Raw genomic sequence first — 22927 nt, 5'->3', positions numbered from 1 at the left:
GATTTTAAATTATTAAATTCTTAATAGTTTTAATCAATTGATTTAATTATTATTAAATAATATAATTTTAAAATAATAATTCGAAATAAAAGTAATTGATTTATTGATATAACTGATTTATTAATAAACTATATTATTAATATATTATAATATAATATATTAAATAATTATTATTAATATTAATATTAGATTTATTTAATTGAATATAAATTAAATAGTTTTTGATATTGCTTTTTTAATTATAAAAAAATATAAATATAAATAAAAAATGTAAAGCTTTAGAATTCTAAGTTTTTATTTATTAATTCAATATCGAAATAGCTTATTTTATTCAATTTAATTTTAGTTATGATAAAATTATTTCTGTTGATTCATAATAGATCAGCAAATATCTCAAATTCCAAATAAATACATTTCTCATGAAAATAAATGTTCTTTCTGTGATTATTTTAATAAATAATAATTTGTTTTTATATTATTAGAAGCTATTCTTTTAATTTTTTTATTAAAAAAAATTGATGTAAATTTGCTGTCATATCATTTGAATTTGGATTATATTAGACTCTATGATGGATTTTGAATTTTCTACTTTTTAAATGCTTGATTGGAGTTCTCAATTGCTAATTTCATTTAGAAAACCTAAAAACATTTTTTACAGGATTTAAATAATATTTTCTCGAAGAAAGTCTAAATTGTAATTTTATACTTACAATCCTATATGTTAATCTCAAGTAATAGACTTGAAGTATACTAGATTTTAAATAGTACGAAAGTAAATTCAAGTCTGTTCTGGCACTTTAAGAATAATTCAATTTACTTTTAGTGACGCGAGAGTAATTTATCGTATAATTCCTGATAATCTGTTATGTAGAGTGAAGAGCAATCTATAAGCGACTTGACTGAAAAAATTTACTTGCAATATGAAGAAATTATTTTAATTGTTAGATAAAACTGAATATTTGGCATACAACAGATTAGTAAATTCTACGAACACAAGTTACTATATGAGACAGATATAAACACAAATACAAAAATACATAGATTAATATAATACTCATTATATCGATTCATTTTTACACTATAACTAAATTAGTTGAATTACTCTGACATTACGAAAATCAATTTGTAATTATTTTCATATTATTAAGGTTCTGAAAGAGCTTGAATATACAGTTTTTTAACTATAATATATAACATTCAATTAAGTGTATTTGATTTTGAAATTCAAAGTGTATGATTTAAAATCAGAATTATAGGTTAAGTATATAGAATTTGTAATTGAGCGCTGGAACTTATACCTAGGTAATGAGAAACTAGAATATAGAATTGAATTTAGCCTATTGAACTTAATGTCTATTTATAAGAACTAAAATATATATAAACCTCAGTAATTCACGAGTAATATTTGGATTTTCAGTGGTATATGGTGAATTCCTGTTTATTTTAATATCAATAATATTTTTCAATGATATCATTGCTTATAGTTAATACTTATAAATGAGTTCTCAAAAAAGGATTTGATAATTGAAAAATAAAATTTTATAAAAAACAAAGAAAGAAAGCTATTTAATCAAATGATCACATTTTTTCATTATATTTAAATAAAACAAAATAAAAATTCCTGGAATATTTATTAAATGTAATAATGTATGATTTCCTTTCAAATAATATTGCTTAATTGATTTATACTTTCTCATTTAAATTATCTATTATGTTATATTTATTAATAAGATCTCTAAAATATAGATTAATAGGCTTTGTGGAAGATTTTTTCTTATAAGAAATCTGATACACTTTAAATATTACCAAGAATGGTCCATTTTGATAATTAATAATAAGAAGTTGGAATGATAATAATCGACTCTTGAAGAGGTTAATTAGTTCCTGATAGAGGAAAGCAAATATTAATGGGAAACAAATTGTCACAATGAGAGTTTCACAGCATTTTTCTCTAAAATCAATAGAATAAACAATTTGTTTTTAAAACTTCAATTCTTAATTAACAATCATAAGATTTTAGATTATTATAAGAATAAAGTATAAATCGTAGTATCAAGACTCTTATCATTCAAGTATACGAATTTTAATAATATTCAGTATATTTTTCGTTTCAATAGATATAAGAATGTTAAGAAATGAGCTGGTTTCTGAAAACATTTACTTTCTCTAACAAGGAAATAATCATCGGCCACTTGATGACCCGGTTATGAATTTATGATTTTTTTGTTTAAAAAAATACAAAAACATGCATACGTAATTATAATCTATCGGATATTTGAACATATACGTTCTGCTTTTGATGGTATATTCAAAATATGTTAATGTTGATATTTTACCGTTACTAATTTGAGGGAACTTATTATCAAAAGGTATGAAAAACTTAGAAGCTTTGAAATAATCAAGGAATATAGAACGTTACGTACACAAGAGAATACTGCTCTATATAATGAATAGATTTTATAAAAACTACTTGAAATATCATTCTAATATTATATGCGAGTTTATGGACGGATTTCTAGAATATTAATGGATTACAAATAAAGAGGAGAAAAACATTTTAAAACGAAGGGAATATTACCTATAATTTAATGAAATTGTATAATTTAAATACTTTTTAGCTACCTATCTATGTACAGATACATTATAGATACTTAAAGTTGAACTACTATTCGATGTGAAGAGTCTAAAAATAAGAATAAAATTTTATGTCATCTTTCAAATGTTTTCATTACCTAGGTGCCTAGACACAGCAACTTCAGGAAAATTCGCGCAAAATTGATTCTTCAAATAAACTCAATAACTTTCATAAATGATTTTAAATGTTTATTTCAATATATCTCTTTCAAAGCTTATTATTCTTATAAACAATTAATTATATTAGATAACAAAAAAGGATTTATAATATGAAAAGAATTATTACTAATTGAATTATCAAATAAAGGAATCAATCTTTATATATTGAATATTATTAGTAAGTTTTATATTTATGAAATCAAAATCAATCGAATTTAATTATAAAATTATCTTATAGTTTTATTTTTTTAAATTAATATTATATATAGAATTGAAATTGAATATTTTTTTAAATCAATTTCTATATCAAATTAAACGAATATTGTAACTTTTAATTTTTTGATTTCAAAATCTCTTTCTATTGAATTAAAAATAAATAAAAATAATATATATATATATTTTTTTTGATATTTTAATCAATTTTTCTTAATTTTGAAGTCCTCTAGTTATATTTTAAATAAGATGAGTTTTGATGTAAAAAGGCCATTCGCGTAAACTTAATGTATAGTATTGTATGTAGGGTTCGTTCGAACCGATTTTTATATTTTGAGAAATATTTCAAAGGGCAAGTGTATTGATATCTACTCTTATAAATAAAGCTAAAACATTCGAAATAATATTGGAATATCTTTAGAAAAATATGAAACATATTAATTTAGCTGTAATTCAGGATAAAGGGTTTACAAATATATTCATTGGCTTATTAGTATGAAATAGTTACTATTGCTAATCATATAGTAATATCCCAAGTATGCGCCGTTTTAATATATTAGACTTAATGCACCACACCCAACACACCTATCAAAATATGTTAGATTCAACACTGCATTCGTTAAGTACAATATTAAATCTATCATGTCTAGTATATTGGCTCTAATATGAAAAGAGATCTACACAGGTAGTCTATCTAGCATAAGTATGTGACCCTTGACGCTCATGTAATAGAAATATACTATGTTCATTGGGTGTAGATAGTTTTTTTTCCAAACATAATATCAGGTACTTACTTTTAAAAAAATTTAAAAGATCAAACACAAATAAACCATTCTATTATATAACACGTATACATTTAAAATGACACATTAAATAGATTTATTAATACTTCATGTATCAATATTTGAAAAAGAATTTGAATACCCGGATTGCTAAATTTTAATGAGATTTAGTTAATAACATTGATATAACACTATCACAACATCAAACCTGGTGGGCGAAGATTCTATATCTATATATGATACCATTTACGAATCTATAATTCTTTTATTGGTATCTATAAAGCTAGTATTAGTTTATTAATTTTTCTAATAACTCATACCTAGATAGTTTATATAATCTTTTTTTGAACTATTATTTTGTAAAGGTTTGCTAGGTATTTTTTTGAATCTCTTTCATATTCTTATATAATATAAGATTTATTTTATCAGCTGAGAATGAATAATGTATAATAGAAAGAAAGATTAAGAAGAGGATAGAAAGGAATCTTTTGAATATGTAAGAATGAATTTTTTGAATATTCAGAATCTATCATTTATAGAAATACTGGGCTAGAGATTTAGGATTTATTGAAGAAAGGTTCAGATTATTTAAAACCTTTTGTTATCCAAATTATTATATTTATTGTGAATAGGGAAAAATAATTATATAGATAATAATTGTGGTTATGTATGTAAAATAATGATAAATTTATATATAATAAAGCTTAAAATACTTTCTAAAATGTATAATAGAATCATAATATTAACTAGATATAAAATTAGGTATTTAGGCTTACCTCTTAAAGAATCCTTTATTCCTATTTAAATTTTAAATTCTTTAATAAATCGTATATTATTAGATATAATTCTTTAGCTTAATATATCTTTATACCTGCCTTTTAAAAGGTCTCCCACAAATGTAAATTAATACTATTACTACTACTACTATTATTATTACAAAATCAAATCTTTAATTTAAAATAAATCCAAAAGCGTCCGCTTTTATATCATTATATAATTCGTAATGAATTATATTTCAGATATAATTTATTGATTCTATTATTAAATAAACTATAGAAAATAATAAAAGTTACAAAAATGTATATAAATTTGGAAAATCTATAGAACAAGATATTAAATCTTTATTGGATTTTTAAAAGCATGCAAATAGATTTGTAAAAGCTTTTCAATCTTTTCCTTTTAAATCAACTAATAAATCTTTAATGTTCTAGGATATAAGAAAGTTAATACATATATTAAATTTTGAGTAGATATATTATTGATTATTTAAAGATTCGCTGTTTAAATCTTTCAATAAGCTCTCGAGCATTTACTTGGTCAAAAAAGGTTGAGAGGTGGGTCTAAGTAAATACTAAATTAAAAAAAATTTATTCGATTGTATTTTAATTAGGAATTGAGTTTTGAGATAACAATCAATCAAATTTAATTAAAAAAATATAAGTATTGTAATAATAATGACATATATGATAATAATTAGCATAATCAAATAATCAAAGTTGAATTTGTTAGTTTGAAGAATTAAACTTTAATTCATTATTATATAAACAATCTAAATCCTATTTTGAAGACCTTTCAAGAAAAAAAACTAATAATCTATTTTTTAGAGTTTAATAATGATAATTTAAGTGTTAGAATTAATCTATGTTTGTAACGCTTAAATAAAAATGAAATACGATATTACAATTAATTGATTTCTTCAAATTCATGGAATTAAAGGATTTATATTCAAGTTAATCTATTGATTATTTTATAATTATAATATTGTTAATAATTCAAATCATTTAGTTAAAAAAATTTCTATGGTATTTATGCAGTAGTTGTTTATTCATTGACAGGAAGATATTAATGAATAGAAATGATTCTTTTCTTTCGAAAAAAAGTCGCTGATATTTTTAAATCAATTTGTGAAGAAAAGTTGTACTAGTATAAAGCTGAAATAATATCTGTTGAACCAGAAATTTTTGAACAATAATAACAATTAAAAAATAGGTTTTCTGGCTTTGTTATAGAAACTATGAATACCTAGGTGTGAATTCAATAGTTGTAACTATATCGTATTTTCTTTATAACTACCTACCTAGGTAACTTTGACTCTAAGTTCAATTAGGTCATTATTCAAACAATCGAAATGATCCACTTTTAAAAAGTGGACACATTTCTTGTTAAAATATTTTAAAATGATACATTTTAAAAGAGTTATTATCTGTCAAAACAATATAAATGTAGAAATATCATTGAACTCATGAATTGATTGTTTAAAAGTATTTGAAAAACACATCAGCGCTACTGAATCATTGCGATTTAAATTTGATATTGAAAATATTATAAATTTCAAAATCGTGAATTGAAATGAGACATACGTAACGAATTAAAATGTAAGATTGTTAGTGATAATAATAACAGTTTATCAAAAAAATGCTGGTTAATGAGATGAAACTCTTATATGACTTATTTATGTCATTTATATGTTAATATAGATATGAATAATTCTTGTATAGTAAATATAAATAAGTAATTGATTTATGTTGTTGTTGATTTTTAAAATTAAAATATGAGTAATCAATTGGTCTTTTTCTGAAAATATGTAGAGTTTGTAATTGATAATAGGTACCCAGGTAGCTATAATGATAATAACATCTTATGATATTCTATAAATCTTCATTAATAATATATCTAAAAATTATATTACAAAACCTTTCTCAAAGTTGATATAAAGTAATGGATTAATAAAAGAGATTTATATTTCAATGCTTTCTTGATGTTGTATTAAAAAAGAAACTAAATAAAAAACTAGTTATGAAACTAAATAAGAAACTAAATAGGAAATTACTATTCTATTGTTCTACTATAAATCTAATAAGTCTAATAGTAATGATAAAATTAAAACTCGAGCATAGCGAGGACCGGGGGTTTGGAGGCTGGCTCTTAAACATATATTATATTAGTTAGATACTAGAATTAAAAATAGAATTAAAATTAAAATTGAAATTAAAAGTAAATATTATATATAAGATCTCATATTAGAATAAAACTAGCCATTGGAGAAAAAGAATTTGAAGTCTACGAATTCGTAAGGTTTCAAAACTATTATCATGATTAAAAAGAAAAAAGAAAAAAAAAACTTCTACGGATACGTAGTCTGAAAATTCTTTTTTCCCGGCGGCTAGTATACATAATCTGCTATCTATATCTAATAATTATAATATCTTCAAGATTGATTATGTTATTCTCAAAAATGTTTATATTATATAGATTTTAATCTTTTACAAAGATATTGGGTTTCAAATTAGTATTACAAATAACATAGTATTTGAAAGCTTTTAATTTATTTTATATAGTATCACTTTTTTTTTCAATTTAATCAATATAGTTTCGTTAGAAAAATGACTAATATTTCTTCAATATTATGTTATATTATAATATTAACAGAGTCAAAATTCATTGTGATTAAGAAATTCATTTGGATTAGATTTCATTAGATGACAATGTTATTTATATATATATTCTACGGTCCTTGTGAATAACAAAATCATTAAGAGGATAAATCTCTAATAAGAAAATCATTGTTATCTAAGTAATTTCGTAATCCATTTTAGATACATATATAAAAACTACTTTTTCTGATTAACTCTTAAGCTGATCTGATATATTACTATTTACTCTTATTATTTATTATTAAAATAATTTTGAATGACTTAGTTATTGTTGTAACTAACAAAGTCAAAATTCATCATATTGAACTTGAAATTCTGAATATGTTAATAATATTATTTTAAGATAAAAAATTACAAATTAGGTTTACATTTTTTTTCATTAATATATTAATATATTTATTTATATAGAAAGTTTAAACTTTCAAACTTTGTTATATATGTATTATTATAATAATTTCGAAGTTTAGAAAAGAGCTTTTTTCTGGTTTTTCTAATTCGAAGAAAATTAACTGAGAAATCTTAAATTGAATAAAACAATTCTCAATATTTTAATACATGAATTGGTATTTATTTTAATTACTTTTGAAATATATATAATCATTTAATATAAAATTTCTTATTCTTTTATTGTTTTAGTAATTACAATAAACTATAATACTAATTCTGTATTCTATAATAGATTTTTATATACAGATTTTTATTTCGAATAATAATTTTATAACTAGGTAAAAAAGTCTTCGTTTAATTATTATTAAGTATTGTTTTTCTTGATTTATTATATTTTGTTTCTTTTTGTTTATAATTAAATCAAGTAATTATGATTTGAAATTAAAATTGGAGTTATATTACAATTTTTTTAACAGATATAAATAAGCTGAGAATATTTCAAATTAGTTTGAAAATTGTGATTTAATTTGTTATCATTATCACTTTTTAGACTAATCTATATACATCTATTAAATTTTATAGGAAAAAGATTTTAATTAGTAAATTGAATATTTTTTAAAATTTTTAGATATGAATAATATTCATTCTATACTTTAGTTTTACACTTCAAAATCCTTTCTTTTTATCAATAAAATATAAAAGATAATAAAGAATTTTGTTAATGATAAATTTAATATGTAAATAATATAAAAGTCTTATAAAAGAGAATAAATTGAAATAAATAAATTCAATAAAATCAGGAAAAAAAAGAAAAAAAAGGAACTTAAGACAATCAATTTGAGAAAGATTTTATAATAAAATCAATATTATTTACAAGAATGTTAAAAATATTCTTATTAATTTACTAGTCATTATCAATTAGTTGAATTTAATAAAATTAAATGAAATACTCACAGACTTTAATACCTATATAAGAAGACAAAGAGAAATTATACACATAAATTCAGTTTTACTTAGGAACTAATATATGAATAAAATAATTTCCTTCAGATTTATAATTTTTAATTTTTAATTATATATAAGTATATAAATTCCTAAATATAAGTTTAAGTTAAAGATATTATTAAAGAAAACCAATCAAAAATGCTAGAAAAACTAATCATAAGTTTTATCTTTGTGATTTTTTAAATCAACAATAAATCGAAAGTCTTATTTTTAAATAAAAAGTACTTAATATCATATAATAAAAGCGTTAAATATAAAGAATTCTCCTTTTTTTAAAAAAAATTCTGTTATTACAAATTTGTTACTTTTTTTTCTTTTAATTTTTCACTTTTTTATAGAATTTTGTAATCACCTGTGTATATTTATACAGGAATCATGAAATATACTTATTATGCGCCTATAACCCATGTAACAGAATCTCTACAAAAACTAGATGTTCTGATATGAATCTTAATATTAGATATTTGATTCAATTAAGTTAATAAATTTCTTTTACATAAATAATAATATTATTCTTCTAGTCTTCTATAATAAAAAGTAATCTTAATTATTTTAAATCATTTTTATTGAGTAATTATATAATATTAAAATTGAAATTTCTCAAAAATTCTAACTTATAAAATTTTTCCTATACAAAATAAACAATTCTTTATAAGACAAACTAAATTTCAATTTTAACTTCTTACATGAGAAATTATTTGATTTTTCATATTATATTATGATATAACAGGGTTATGAAAAATTGAATAAATGGCGATTTTAGTTGAAAAAGTGTTTTATGTATGATAAGTAAGGATCAGAACTCTTTTAATCAAGTTATAAATTGTAATAGTTGTGGCCATAGCTCGTGGCACCCTTAGCAAAAACATGTTACGAAACATCTATGTCGGACCGACATCAGGCCGACTATTTATTCGATACAGAGTTTTCATATCATATATAACTTCACTTTCGAAAGGATTGAAAGGGTTTAATGAAAAGTCTTATACTATCCTATACCCTATTATACGCTAGTTATTATTTTACATTGATTCTAACAATTCTTTTCATTCAACCCTTTTAGAGTAAACCGTCGATTAGTTTTCGAGAATAACTTCAAAAGCTTTAAAAACTTCAAATCTTATTTAAATTGTGATATGTTTATAATATATCTATGATATATTATCAATACATAATTGATCTTATTTAGATTATCGAACTAATCTCTATTTTCATAAAATTGAATTAAAAAAATGTTAAGACAAGAAACTTTTTATATATTGAACTTTTTAGAGTATTTACACAGTATTTTTGTAATATATTATCAATATCCTTTCGAAAATTGAATAAAAGTTAAAAAAGGATTAAAAAGGATACTGAGAAAAAGAATTTCTTTTTTTTTTGAAAAGCGAATCCTATTTTAGACAATGTTTGTAAAATATTAGTAATGTTTTTTCTTATAAATTCTATTAAGAAAATAGAAATAATACTTTGGGCTTTTTATATACAGAAAAGCTTAATTAGTTATTATATAGTTGATCAAATCTACTAATTGAGATTGATTACAAATAATCGATACTGTATCGAATAACTTATGTTTAGTGAAAAACAAAAATAGTGTTCATATTGAAATTGTTTATCTATAAATATAAATAAACTATTTTTAAAAATTTTAAGTTTCTTTAGACTTTTTCTAATCTTTCGGATTTCAGATTTCTTTTCAGATTTCAAGGATTCAATGGAAAGCTAATGAAGCTTTATATTTTATAGGATTTTATAGGATTTTACGGGATTTTTAGAATTTCGTATCTAGCTAGTTCAATGCTAGTGGAGTGCTATCGATTTCTAATTTTTTATCATTTACAGAATTTCAAGCTTTCAGGATTTCCAAACTTTTTTATAGCTTTTACAACTTTCGAAAACGAAAGCCCAAAAAAGGGAAAGCAATCTTATCGATTTATTTTTCAATTTTCGAATCTTCGAATTAAGTATTTTCAATTATGTCAAATACAATTCATTGTTTTATCAATATTTGAATAATATTAATGAAATAAGAGAAAGGGATTGATTTTATTAAATTTTAGAAATTGAGAATAGAATTTTAACTTTTAATATTCTTATACTATAATATAACTCCTTTAAAGCTATAAAAGAATTGAGCATTATAAAATGAAAATGTAGATATTATAATAGATTTATTGTCATAAGATTTAATAAAACTTCAAACGTATATCGATATAATAAAGAGAATCTATCAAACAAGTTTTGAAGCTTTCGATTTTTTAAAATTTTCAAATTCTTTTGCAATTCTTATAATTTTCGAAAACGAAAACTTTAAAAAAAGGGTTCTATCATAGGATACCAATATAGAATCGATATAAAATCGATTATTTATTCGATACAAAGTCTTCGTATTATATATAACTTTATTTTCAAAAGTATTGAAAGGATTTAATAAAAAGTCTTATACTTTCCTATACTCTATTATATTCTAATCATTACCTTGCATTGATTCTAACAAAATATATTAAAAACCATCATTTATTCAACTTTTCAACCACTTGCAAATTTGATATAATATCAATCAATTTTTAGAAATTTTAGTGAAAATGAATCAAAGTTATCTAAAAATTAAAATCACTTTAAAAAATGAATGAAATATTTTTTTAAAAATTTTCGATTGAGATATAAAGATTTTAAATTGAAAATTTCAAAACTTTTAGAAATATTGATTATTCTGTATGGTAAAAGTATTATATATCAAAATTTTCTGAAATTTTCAGTTTTGAGGTTTTGTATAATTTATTTTTTCTAAATTATTATTTAGTAAATTAAATTATATCAAATTTTGAAATTTATGATATAATAGTTCAAAAAATCATCTAATATTTAATTTTGTACAATAAAACATCATTTTTGTAGGGATTTAATTACGAATTAATAAAGGGTGCTACGAGTTATGGCTACAACTCTTATTAATATTTTTTATTTATTGATAGTAAGTTTATTATAAAACACTGTAAATTCAATATTAAAATTGAATACACAAAAAATATAAGAAAAATATTTTATAGAATCTTTATAATTAGTTATTAATATATAAAAAGTTTAACAATGTTACAATAAAAGAAAAAGAAAAACATTTTGAAAAAAAAAGAATATTAAAGATATATAATATATGATTGTTGAATCGTCATTAGTGGCTTTTAAAAAAATCTTTATTTTATATTTGAAGAGATTATATAGTAATAAAACTATTCATCAATGTAAATAAAATTAATTCTTTTTAATAACTAAAATATGTTTTAATATGAAAAACAAAAGGCATAAATATAAATAAGAAAAAAGAAAAAGAAAATCAACGAAAAAATATGTATTATTCAACATTCAATGAATAATATATATTTCAAGAGCTTAATTATAATGTTAATAAATATAAATTAGGTATTGTTCTATTTTTATAATAAAGTAACGTGTAAAAGAAATTCAAAAATTCAATTTCTAATATTAAAATCTTAAAAATAATGAGAACACTGTAAAATAATACTTGAAATTGAGTATCATATTAAAAGAAACATAATAATCGAATTAGAAATAATAATTGAATAATATAAGTATCAATAAAGAGATACTAGAATTAAATGAAACATATTTTGATATTATTAATATTAAAGTTATAATACTTCTACTATCAAATAAAACTTATATCACAATTCTATAATGCATGTATTATTTGTATTCCCCATTTGGAATATCAACATGGTAAATATACTTTAATTCATTTTCATTGTCGTATATTGATTAATAATTAATATAAATCTTATATCAAAATTAATGAGACACCTAGGTAGGTATCATGAATATTCAAATGGTTTTTTCTATTCGAATAAAAAAGACAGTAAATTAATTGATTAGATTTTTCTCGAATAGATTTAAATAATGATATTATAATTAGGCCTATTTCTCGAAGCCTTATTCATAATCAATTTCCATAGAGACAATTTTAAAACCAACGAGAAAACCCAAATGCTCTTCAATTCAAAATCACAATCTAAATTTGTATATTATAATAATAATTAATATAACAATTAATATAACAATTAATATGACAGTCAAACTTATGAATATTACATATGATATTTAACCTTATTCAAAAAATTATAAACTTGAACTTTGAAACTTTTTATTTCATTACACATGTTATAGTTATTGTAATATTCTTCACTGCCTTAAATAGTAAGTGATTGTTTATTATATATCTCATATTTAGAACATATTTTACAAGAAAGTTCAGAATAGATATGAACACTATTAATATTAATATCTGCTAAGGTGTCAACATTGGAATTCTCTGCTTAATGAGCAGTTGTTGATGAAGTAGATCATTTGGATTTCTTAAATTTTATTTTACATTCACATTTATTCTTTAATATAAAATCCAATTAATCTCATTTCTATGTCATAATTCACACTGATTTTATGTCTTCGCCCTTTTTTTAGATTGTAAAAAATCGAAGTTTGAAACTACAATTTCTTGATAGGTGAAAAACAACTTTAATTGGGTAATATATGTACACATGTATTGATACGATACTAATCAAATAATAACATCTATTTTCAACCAATGAAATAAGAATATAACTTTCTCAATAAATGTTATAATTGGGAATATAACGATTGAGCGATTTAACGAAATTTACTATATAACATAATAAAAATTATGAATTCAATCATCAGAAGTTTGATATATTTATATTTGTATTTATATGAATTTCTTTGATTGTAATATATTTCATCTGGAAATATACCTAGGTACAAATGTTATAACTGTAAACAAATTCATTAACTCGTCTGTAAACTTTTTGATTTTTGTGAAATTTTCTTTTTAAATTAGTTCAGGATGAATATTCGATTTCAAGATTACATTTTCCAGAAAAAAACTTAGATTTGTTTATCAAAACTAAAAGTTGAATGATACTGACAAAACATTTCAAATTCCGACATTATAAGAATATTTTTATTGGATTTAGGTATATAACATTCTTAAATATGCTAATAATCAAAATATTATAAGAAAGCTCTTCTCAATATCTTATAGCTCAAAAGAACTACAAATTCACTAATACTTTCTACAATGACTTTTATATCTCTTAGGATCTATAATTATATTCATACTATATACCTTTTGAGATTCTAGAAATTTGAAGGACTTAGTATGATATTATTTTTTAATTCAAAAGTTGAAATCTTTTAGAAATCTTATAGATTATCTATGACATATTGAAATGAGTTTAAGATTTTTGAAAAATAATTTATATATAAAAGCTGTCAACAACTTAATAATAGATAGACTATTTGAAATGTTTTTGAAATTGAAATCAATATTTCTTAATAAGATCAAAATAACACTCTTTTAAAAAGAAATTCATTACTTAGGTATACATAAAACTAAATTATTTTTTATTTATAAACATTGATAAGTTGAAAGTTTATTACACATATTATTGTCTATAATTCAAAGCAACTTATTATACCAAATTAATACTAATATATAACCTTTCTTGTTTTATTATCTTAATATATTATAATAAGTTATTTTCATACTACGAGAAGTTCAAACCATTATTCTTATAGTATTGAAACTGATATATCTTTATATTTAGAATACATAGATTCTAGCTTTAACAAATCAAATTCTATTGTAGGTAGTCATTTTACTAAACTATATTTTATTTTAGATCCTAATTTCATAATATAGATTTCGACTTTTAATTATATCTAATCTTAGATTCTATTGATATCTAAAATTGACAAGTTGTATTAAAAACTAAATTTGGTTATTATTCATTTTCGAAAAGATTTATATGATACTTTGAATCCCAACTCTCAATTATAAGATTCATAATTATAATTCTAGATTCAAATTTTTATTTCAAATCCTCATTTAGAATTTATAGAATCTATGTTAGTGTTTGAATAACGTAAAACAAGCTCAGATCAGTTGTACTAGTATAAAAGTAATTAAATTTATTTATAATGTATATTAAGAAATCTTCGATTTATTGTATGAAAATAGGTATTCATGATATCATAAGAAGTCTTATATTAAAAAGATATCATTCTTCAAATAAGATTTCTTATATAGTAAAAGCCCCGAATATCATTATTTCATATATTGAAATCTCAAATATCAGATTTATAACTAGAATGATTTCAATTAGTATTTTGTAATGTTCAGTAATCTTTTAATATAATATTAAATCTTTTAGGAATTACTGAAACCAAAAAAAAGAGATATGATCATTAATTAGAAATCAAATAATTCAATAACCTCATTTGTTTTCGAATATTTCAGAAATTAAAATTAAAATTTAATATAATAATGTTCTGTTTTACTGTATACTAATTGGGATATCAATATATAGAATGATAATATTCAGAGGTTTTATCGTCGTTTATATTATTACAATAATTATTAGATATTTATAATGAAAACTCAAATCTTGAAGGTTATATTTTGATTCAAATCAAATTCAGACATTATATTTTTTATTTCACTATAATCTAACTAAATCACTACTTTTTATTTTTATTCTGCTCTTTAATTCTATTCAAATTTACTAGTCAGATTCTGATTTACAAAAATATCTAAATCAGATATATCTCAAACATTAATATTCGTACCTCCAATTATATTTTTCTAAATTTATCTCAAACATTAATATTCGTACCTCCAATTATATTTTTCTAAATTTATCTCAATTGATCTTTTCGAATTTCAATCGATTTATTCTATCATTGTTCTAGGATTCAATCTAAATTTAAATATAGATCTTGAAATTCCTCAATTAATTTAATTTAATTATAAAATCTTTAACTATTTCATTAATTCATTTAACGTTGTGCACTCCATTTAATTATAATGTTAATTATGCTAATCTATCTGAAGTAGAAAAATTTTGTTTTAATATTGATATATTATTTATAATTAATTGGAAGGAGTTATATACATGTATACATATATTTGACAAAAAATGACCTGATTACAGAGAGTTTTGATTATGTAAAACTATGTTCTAATTTACTTTCTTTCGCTCGCTTCTGCGAATTCATTAATATATTAAAAACAAATTATAAGATATCACAAAGATTTCTCGTATATTCTATCCAAAAACACATTAGAAATTTAAATGAATCCTTAAATAACATAAGTATCTAAAAAGACACTTTATTATATATAATTTTGTAATGTAATATAATATTATTATATGTACAATTAAAACATTTTTGTAAAATAAAGCAAGTTCTAATGTATATTGTATAAATCCTAGTACTAAAATTCAATAAGTATTTAAGGTTATAATTGACAAATTTTAAAACATGAGGCAAAATAATATAATAAATATCTTTTTATATAAGATATTTGAATATAAAAATACCTAAATAGGAATATATAAAAATAATAAGATTCAGATATTATTTTAGTTTTGATTAGTGTTTAAGTTTCAAAAATAATTAATAAAAGCGGAAGAGCAATTTTGAAAAGACAGGAGATTTTTTCTCGACAAGAAATAAATAATTGTGAAGATATAAAATAAGAGATTATTGTTGACTTACAGGCTCAAGGTTATTAGAGCTTCAGTATAAGATTCTTAAAACCTTCGCTCACCGTTTCATATTCAGCTTAAATCCAGCTGAGATTTACGTTCTTTTCTATAGCTCATTGGTCAGCTCAGTAGTTTTAGGAATCAATCAATTTATGCTTTTTGAACACCACAGAACCTAATGACAACTTATCTAAACGCTCTGTCAGCAAATCCAACAAGTAATAATTAGACGATTGCCAACTGGCTTCACAACGAACCTCTTTTGAACAACTCGTAGCCTTTTATTAATTCCGGGTACCGGCTGTATTATTACTTGCAGGACAATTATTCAAACCTTGGAAAAGGCTTTGAAGCGATTAGTTGTCTTTTAGCGATTACATAGATTTCCTTCGACATTAATTTTGGGCCAAAAAATATTCCGGCAAGAAGGAATATTTTTGGAGATGGCGAATTAAGAATCCCTTCATAAAACTGGGGATTATATTACATATTATGCGAACAAACCTCGAATCAAAAAGTTTTTCTGGAAATTAATGCATTTGACGGAGCGCTGAGAGGACTTCTGTTAATGGTAATCATATTTATATGGTGACTTTTTTCCTTTTGTTAGGTTTTGCTTGCGGTAAAATTTTGGTGAAATCTTTTTGTCGAGATTTCGATGAGCAACCCACTTACCGGTACTGTATTGCGAATCAAGCACAATTGACGAATTGGATACATGTAAATATCATTCCTGGCGCTGGAGTATGCCCATTCTTTTGTGGGGGATACTCATTGGGTGGGGTGTTGCATTAAGAAACATTAGATGGAGTGGATGGGCGGGAGAGGGATGGAAAGATTATTATGGGGCTCATGTTTTTTCGTGTTTTTAGAAGGGGATGTGGGTCAAAACGTTCGGAATTGGTGTTTGAAAAGGAGGAAATGGAGGGGATAAAAGGAGAGGAAGAAAGAGGTTTTCTTGAGTTATGCAACATGCCATGCCATGACATCCCTGCCATTCACGAATTTTCTCCTTTTGCTTTTTTATCGCTTACTTGTTTCTTTTGACCTTCTCCATAAACGTCTCTTTTGGGTTACACACATATATATTGTTATTATTATGAAAGAGAAAAGAAGGTTTCGGCGTTTTGCATAGTACTTGGCTGTTCCTCAGAAAATCTAGCTACCTACCCCTGACGTTCTCGCTGAGTTCAGATTCGTCTTTCATGACTTATTCAGACTTACATATATATACAGTCTTCTTCTCGGTCATCGATTGAATTTGCTCACTGAAAACAGCAAAATGAAATAGAAAGTGTAGGCAGAGTTGCTTGGAGGATCGAGGCGTGTAAAAAGGCCCTGGAGGGCTGGAGAATCCGGAAAGGAATATAGGATTCTACAGTTTCTTATATATACCTCTTTTATGATGGAATTCAGTATTCTCATGTCTATACTGTTTGTCTAAGTAGATGAGGAGTGGGGAGGGGAGAGTCACTAGAGTGAGAGGAGTTTTATTCGGCGGCTTAATCTCCCAAGGTGGTCTATATAAAGAGTGGCGGCGACGATGATACTCCTATGGCTATTTGGCATGTTTGGATACAGAGGTTTCCGCATTCCGAAGTTTTCTTGTCGCTGCGCTCCTGCCTTCTATGAGCGGTGATTAGATTAAGAATGAGGTTTCCGGGCTTTCTGGTAGCTAAATTTGTATATACTTAGTTTCGAAGAGCTCCCACAATCTTCAACTACCCCACGTCGTTGAATAATAGTTAAACAAATTTTCGGCCGAAAGAGGACAAGCAGATGATATTACCTACTATCCCTTGGATCACTCCACCTATCCGACTTACGCTCCTCCCACAGCCGTGCTAATATTTCTTTGCCACCTGTCTCCCCGAGTCGCACCGCATCCCACATAATATATCCCCAGTGGCGGATCCCGTCTTCCAGATAACCTCCATATCTATTGCTATATGTTCCTTGCCATAATATTGTCCAGGCCAGCGGCGGACATAGCTCCTTATCTCCTTCGAAGGGGAGCGGGTCACGCCGAAGCTCTTTTTGGTCCCGATATGAAGGATGCTTTCGGCGCCGGTCCTGTTGTGTCCACTCATCAAGGACATCAGTGCCTTCACTCTCCAGAAATTCACCGAGTGGCAAACATATGTGCTCTTGCATCGCCCACACGCGTTGATCGTGATCTCGGGTTATCAACACACGATGTAATATCTTGAGACCAAGAGAGATGGTACCCATCAGATAAGCATCGTCGTCTAAATCGAATGCCCCAGTGGGAGTTGGCGGCCTCCCTTGATCATCAAACTTTGGGTTATTGGCATCCAGATCCCAATGAATTTCCTTGAATATTTGTGTATACATCTCCTTGCTGAAGGTGTAAAGACAGAGTATCTCCTCGATCTCCCAAGGCTCAAACAAACAGAGGAACATTGTCAGGATATCAACAGATTTGAAATTTAATCCTTGGAAGAACCACTGCGAGCTATCTGCATTTTTGCCAAAGAGATTACAGCAGAGCTGGAAGCGATACAGGGCGCGCTGGAGTCGCATTTCTTCTGTCTTGCTCAGCGGCGTGATGCTTCGTGTGTTTTTGGTCTCATCAGCGAGGTTGGTCAGCGCCCAGTCAGTATATTGCCGTGCGAGTGGCTTGATAATAGTAGAGTGGAACGCAGCAATCTGTGAAATATTGGAAAGTCAGTAGTTATCTAAATGAGCGTATCTCAGAACACCAAAAGAGTAACTAAGAGTGAGAATACGCCAGCCGACACGTGAGAGTAACGGTTAAATGGCTGAAAGTTACTTACCTCCACGATCTCGCTCTCAATAAGGCCTTCACTGAAGATTGAATACTCGGTTGAAGAGCGTCGATCCTGGTAGAATTGGAGGAAGTGAATGACTTTATCATGTGTTCGCGCGTCAGAAAAGTCAATTAAGCCAGTGCGATAAACTGCGCAAGCGTCAATGATGCTGCTGCTGCTGCTGTGCAACGATATCTCCACACATGTACAAAGCAGAAACCTGCGATCAAGTAGGTACTGCTGGTGGAAGACGGGAGATGCGTGAACCAAAGCGCTTAGGTCTTCAAGTTGTAATCTAGATAGAAGATTACGCCGGACTTCACTTGGGAGCTTTTCTAGAGGCGCATTGACCTGAGTATTGCTGACTGGTTCTGGTTCTGGTAGCACTGGTGATAGTAATGGTGATGAAAATGAGGTTGTAGGCGTTGTCTTTGTATTCTTGGGAAGCAGTATATCGCTAGCCGTCATTGCTTTTGATGCTTCCGCTGCTGATTTGGGTGTGGGCTTGGATGTGGATGTATCGGCTTGTAGTGAAAGAGTTGGGTTTGTAATTTGTTTCATTTTAGACATTCTACGTTACTTTTCCTCCCAGAAATTGGCCCTGTATAAGAAAATTAAAAATAAAGAAAGAACTGTGTGTAAGTTTTGGCAGGAAGGTAAGAAGACATCGAATGGTAAATGGTGAATGTGGGTGAAGTTAGCCGGCCGTTGGTCGTGGATTGTTGGCTTTGATTGTTGGATGATATGTGGGGCTACTCTAGCAAACCCACGTGATTAGTTTGATATCATGTGATAACCTTATTGTGATCTACCAGAAGAGTTCGCTTAAATATACGACATACTACCAAAAAGCAGCCAGAAGGAGAAAAAGAGAGCGTGTAATTGATGCAAGCGCATCGGCCGATGTTGCTTTGAGTTTGTATTGCTTCTACTCCTTGTATTGTACGAAGTTGTACTTATCACGTAAAGACTGACACGTAAAGATTATCACGCAAATACTAGCGCGTAAAGCCTATCACGTGCAGACTAACACGTAAAGACCTAGGACTAACACGTAAAGACCTAGGACTATCACGTAAAGACCTAGGACTATCACGTAAAGACCTAGGACTATCACGTAAAGACCTAGGACTATCACGTACGGAGTTTCCAAACTCCCATCCTAATTCTTTCTCGTCATCATTCTATTCTTCGAATATATGCATTTATTCTATTCCATTTCTCTTGGATTTTGACTAGGGGGCGACGGTGAGGTCAAATTTGTAGTAGGAATAGTTCCAAAGTTTAATAAATTTATAGCTTTGCCCTATCCTCCCCCTTTTATCCTATCCTCTCCTATTTTCCCAGTTAAAGAATTCCGTCCTATTCTCAAGTCGAATTGAAGATAGGATTGGAGTTTTGAAGCGCTGAGATTCACGTAACTTTAGAGACCAAACGAGGCTATTCGAGGCCGCGGTCTCAATCCTGAAGTGTCAAATAACCTCACTTCTTCTCTAACAGGTGTAAATCATGCCATTGACTTGGAGGCTTTCTCGGCCTCGTCCTTTTGAAGGAGCCATCAGGAGTTGTCGTCTGAAAATGGAAGTGTCTATGAGCCTGCTATTGACCTGAAGGCTCTATTGGGTTGACTTTGTTGGATCGAATTTTTGGTATAAATGATTCAGATTTACCAAGATGTCTTTCTATCTTCAGTCTCTCATCAACCTCAATAACAACTACTACACAATTGTATTTTATCACAAATCTTGCTTATCCTCTTTCTGATTACCAAATACCTCTTCTGCTCATTTTATACCCCCTCAGTTTTTTACCTCAATTCTTTTCAGTATGTGCAAAAAGTGTGGACATACTAATTGCCGACTTGTCTCAAGCAGCAAGGCCTCCTCATCCAAGAGAAGTAGCTCCGGAAATAGATCGGATGGATCAGAAAAATCAGACAAATCAAAAAGTTCGGAAAAGTCAGGAACTTCGGGAAAGTCAGCAAATTCGAAATCTTCAGTCAAGACAGCTAGCTCTGGACTATCGCAATTAACGACTTTAGCCCAAACAATCAGTGAGGACCTTAGACAAGCATCCGAAGCCTTAGAAACTCTTGTTAATAACTGGAAGATTGATAACGAGAACTTAACGAAATACACACCGGACTATGACTCTTCCAAATGGACCAAACAAATGCGTCAAAAGCACAATGATTACCACAAATATGATGATAACCGAAAGAAAAGTATGGGGGATTTCAAGAATCATTACAAAAACCATTGCAAAAATGATCCTACTTCCGATGACTTTAAAACGCTCCGAGCGCTGGCTATCAAATGGGCCGACGATGCGTTAACGTATGCTATCCACATGCTCTCGTGCAACTAACAATCAATTACGTGGAAAATATGCTGATAAGTTTTCTTCTTTAGTGTGGCCGAGGCACGATTGCAATTCTCAATGGAAAATAAAGCCGCATACAAAGATCACAAAGCAATGAAAGGACATCTTGATCAAATAGAAAATATGATCAATAGTGCTAAGAACGCTCTGTCACGTCAAAAGCAAACCAAGGCTACTATTTTAAAAATGAGTATGAATATGCTGGCATCTTAAAACTGTATAAGTATCGCTAACTAATTCAAATGTAGCTGCATAAGCGAGTGATAGCCGTCAAGTTAAAGATAGCGGTAAATGGTATGAGTATTCTCTCTTCTTGAGGCTGCATGAGCATAGCTAATGAAATTCAAACATAGAGTTTTCCAGGAACAAGAGAGAAAACGATCACATTTTCGCAACAACAATCACCAGAGTGTAGCTGAAGAGGATCTAACTCCTCATTGTTATTGGGATAGTATGCTTTGATAGTATGGTGTTTTGGTTATCAGGGTTTGTTTGTTATATTTGATTTTATCGGGTTTTGATTTATTGGATTTGTTTAGACTGCATTGGATTTATCGGGGCTTGCATTATATATAAATGAAGAAATGAATCATATACATTCTTTACTTAAACGTTTGCTTATCAACCAGATTCTTTTTATCTTGAAATATCTAGAATAAATGCATTGAGAATCACTAATCTATAAATATTATCTCAGTGATGAGGCTATAAGATATAGATGCCTATCTAGGCAGATGTATTTGTAACCTATATACCTGGGGATAGTATAACAGCAGATTCTCTTCTCAATTCCTATTTGTTCTACAATTTTTTCGTTTTCCACCTCTATTACCTCATTACTAGTAATTCACATACCTACAGCAATCAACATCGACTTTTTAACTCCGTAACAACCAATCGGCTTACAATAAAAGCAATTGCCCCTCATCCCACTGTCAGCTACCCAAGTACCGTATTAATTGGATTAGAGTGAAATATTTGATTATTAGTCATACTTAATTAGTGGATCATATTCTAGGTTATCAAAAGTTGTTTTTCTTATGTTATAAGAGAATATTTATACAAAATTTATAATCTATTAATATAGGTAATAAAATCTAATTATGTACTTTATAAAGTTTATATTATTAATATAAGATTTAATTATTAATCTGAACCGTAAGATATTATCTGGTTTATAAGATCATGTTCGACCTTAGTATAAGATAGATTTCTTGACTATAAGATATTATCACCTAATTCAGTTAATACGGTAAATCAGATCTATCTAAAGCATTAATATTCCTACTTTCAAATACATCTTCAGATACATTTTCAAATACACCTTTCGAAATTTAATCAATTAATTTCACTACTATATAAATTTGATTATAAATTCTAAAAGCCCTTAATCAATTTGATCTAATTATTATTTTTTAGATTATTTTATTAGTTCATTTAAAACTATGTACTAAATTAAAAACTTTTCTTAATGTATTTAGTATAATTAAAACAGAATGAACCTATTCTAATACTAATATATCATTTTTAAATAATCAAAAAATATTATATAT

The 22927-nt window shown here is 26.2% G+C and overlaps 2 protein-coding genes across 2 annotated transcripts; one reads left to right on the top strand and one right to left on the bottom strand.

Annotated features, from left to right (window-relative positions):
• Positions 1-17183: 17183 nt before the first annotated feature.
• On the bottom strand, positions 17184-19927 carry BCIN_09g06330 (hypothetical protein). The gene is made up of 2 exons (XM_024695288.1): positions 18999-19927; positions 17184-18870 (listed from the first exon to the last, which is right to left on the bottom strand). The coding sequence occupies exons 1-2, from the start codon at positions 19560-19562 to the stop codon at positions 17986-17988; spliced, it is 1449 nt and encodes a 482-aa protein (XP_024551082.1). The 5' UTR covers positions 19563-19927; the 3' UTR covers positions 17184-17985.
• Positions 19928-20185: 258 nt separating this feature from the next.
• On the top strand, positions 20186-21995 carry BCIN_09g06320 (hypothetical protein). The gene is made up of 4 exons (XM_024695287.1): positions 20186-21328; positions 21404-21564; positions 21623-21668; positions 21728-21995. The coding sequence occupies exons 1-3, from the start codon at positions 20820-20822 to the stop codon at positions 21628-21630; spliced, it is 678 nt and encodes a 225-aa protein (XP_024551081.1). The 5' UTR covers positions 20186-20819; the 3' UTR covers positions 21631-21668; positions 21728-21995.
• Positions 21996-22927: the final 932 nt, after the last annotated feature.

The sequence above is a fragment of the Botrytis cinerea genome, chromosome 9 (assembly GCF_000143535.2).
Source record: "Botrytis cinerea B05.10 chromosome 9, complete sequence".
In the NCBI taxonomy this organism is placed as follows: domain Eukaryota; kingdom Fungi; phylum Ascomycota; class Leotiomycetes; order Helotiales; family Sclerotiniaceae; genus Botrytis; species Botrytis cinerea.
Note: the sequence above shows the minus strand (reverse complement) of the source record. Positions and strands in the feature narration are given on the sequence as shown.